Source organism: Bombina bombina, chromosome 7 (assembly GCF_027579735.1).
Source record: "Bombina bombina isolate aBomBom1 chromosome 7, aBomBom1.pri, whole genome shotgun sequence".
NCBI lineage: Eukaryota > Metazoa > Chordata > Amphibia > Anura > Bombinatoridae > Bombina > Bombina bombina.
The window spans coordinates 415,613,164-415,615,090 of record NC_069505.1 but is presented as its reverse complement, the minus strand read 5'-3'; the positions used below and the strand labels follow the sequence as shown (position 1 = coordinate 415,615,090).

The 1,927-nt window shown below is 43.4% G+C and overlaps 1 protein-coding gene across 1 annotated transcript in view; it reads right to left on the bottom strand.

The window, feature by feature from the left end:
• GGA1 (golgi associated, gamma adaptin ear containing, ARF binding protein 1) overlaps positions 1-1,450 on the bottom strand; it is a 53,761-nt gene extending 52,311 nt beyond the window's left edge. Inside the window, exon 1 of the mRNA XM_053721228.1 lies at positions 1,331-1,450. Within this exon, the coding sequence (XP_053577203.1) occupies positions 1,331-1,361 (31 nt within the window). The 5' untranslated portion in view covers positions 1,362-1,450. The remainder of the gene's footprint in view (positions 1-1,330) is intronic.
• Between the last annotated feature and the right edge of the window lie 477 nt (positions 1,451-1,927).

Below are 1,927 nucleotides of genomic sequence, written 5' to 3'. Positions count from 1 at the left end.
TACTTGATCTGTTTTGAGACTAAAAAAAAAAAAGTTAGCAGGTTCCTTTGTTAATATACTATCATTGCTTTATTTAATGTCCATTTAAAGGAACATTCTAATGTTCTATTTCAATACAGTATTCTATAGTGAAACACAGACTGCAGATAAGAATAAAGTCAGAGACAAGCATATGCATGTATGCTTGCATCTTATGTGTTGGCAGTTTTAGGGCACAGGAATAATATGATGCCTTTACAGGAGCAGGAAATACATTTATAGATGTGAAGAGGCACTACTAGCTCTTGATGTGAGGGTTAAGCAGTTTCCGTGGCTTCTGACACTAGGTTTTGGGGATGTGTAGACGTCTTTGAATCCATAAATTGCTCCATGACCAGCTGTTCAGAAAGTGAACCTGACCCTACATTAGTCCTGTACCATGACATTCACAGTAAGACCTGTACATACCGTAGATCTCTGCATACTCTCCCCTATCTAAGCAGTAAGATTGTGTCTGGTGATCTCATGGGCACTTACCACCTGTTATAAGGTCATCAGGGGTGTAGGTTGTAAAGGCAGAACATCTAATAGACTTGATGTTGGTACTCACAAAGCTGGCACCTGGTGTACTCATACACCAGCATAATCTACACAGCCATTCTGTAAGGGGTATGGTTGCCACTTCGGCCATGTTTTCCTGGACACTTATGAGTTACACATGCTTCAGGGTAAACAGGTGGAACATGTATTGTTCCTCTTGGCATCACATGAATAGTGCTGATGAAAAGCACAACACATGTTCCTCCCTGCACACCATACAGTATGTGTAACTCATAACTGTCCAGGAAAACATGGTGGCAACTCTAGTAAGGGGCAGATGAGGGGCTGTTTATTATTAATACCTGACTCACTGAGCCCAGAACCATAATAAAAACAGTTTGAGGTGACTTGTCCCTGAACACATTGCTCTTGTACAGCGCTACAGAATATGCAGCTACTTTAGAAGTAGGGGATAGTAATACGCAGGGAGTGTCAGTTGCTGTAATGACAACCAGTAAAAAGTATTACCTCATCTTAAACATAACTGTAACCAATGACGTCACAGCAATGAGACACAGTGATGACATCACACACTAGTGAACCTATTCACTCATGTCAAGAACTAAAGGGTGAGCCACCCAGCAGTGACGTCAAGGGTCTGCAGGAAGTGATCCGTGACGAGTGACGTCACTAATACTGATACTGACGTCATTGCAAGATACGGAAGTTGAATCTATGCTATACCGCAAGGTTTTCCAGACACTCCCCACCCCCAGGTAAAACCACCCATGTCCCCAACACCCGCACTCACTGATTCGGGCCTCCAGACTCTCCTCCTCCATTCTCCGCACGGACACAAGTACTCGACACTTCCGGCTTGGCTCATCAACACTTCCGCCAGCTTCAGAAGGCTGCAGGACGTTACTTCCGCCAGTAGCACGGCAATTACTCGGATACTCACCCCCCAATCTGCTCTGACCACGCCCCTTCATAGAAGTCACAAGACCTGCTGCGGTACACGGTCATGCCATATTTGGAGGAACATGTGCACGCGCAAACGTGACCGTGTCCGGTATGTTGTGCGGTAATGCCCACGAGCCTTACTAGGAAGAGCAGTTAACTCGTTCATGACCTAGTACTAGTGAGTGAGTTTATTATCTCAAACAAAGCGCACACTACCTGAGATAATAATTATATCCTGATGATATGGCTGAGCAGAGAGCATGGCCCCATCCCTATTACTGGATACAAATGCGTTAACTCCTTAGTGACCGGACCACTTTTCTGTCCCTGTAATTCTACTCTTACTCTTTACTGTACCCACACATATTATATACCGTTTTTATTGCCATTAAATGGACTTTCTAAAGATATCATTATTTTCATCATATAATTCTATAAATAATTA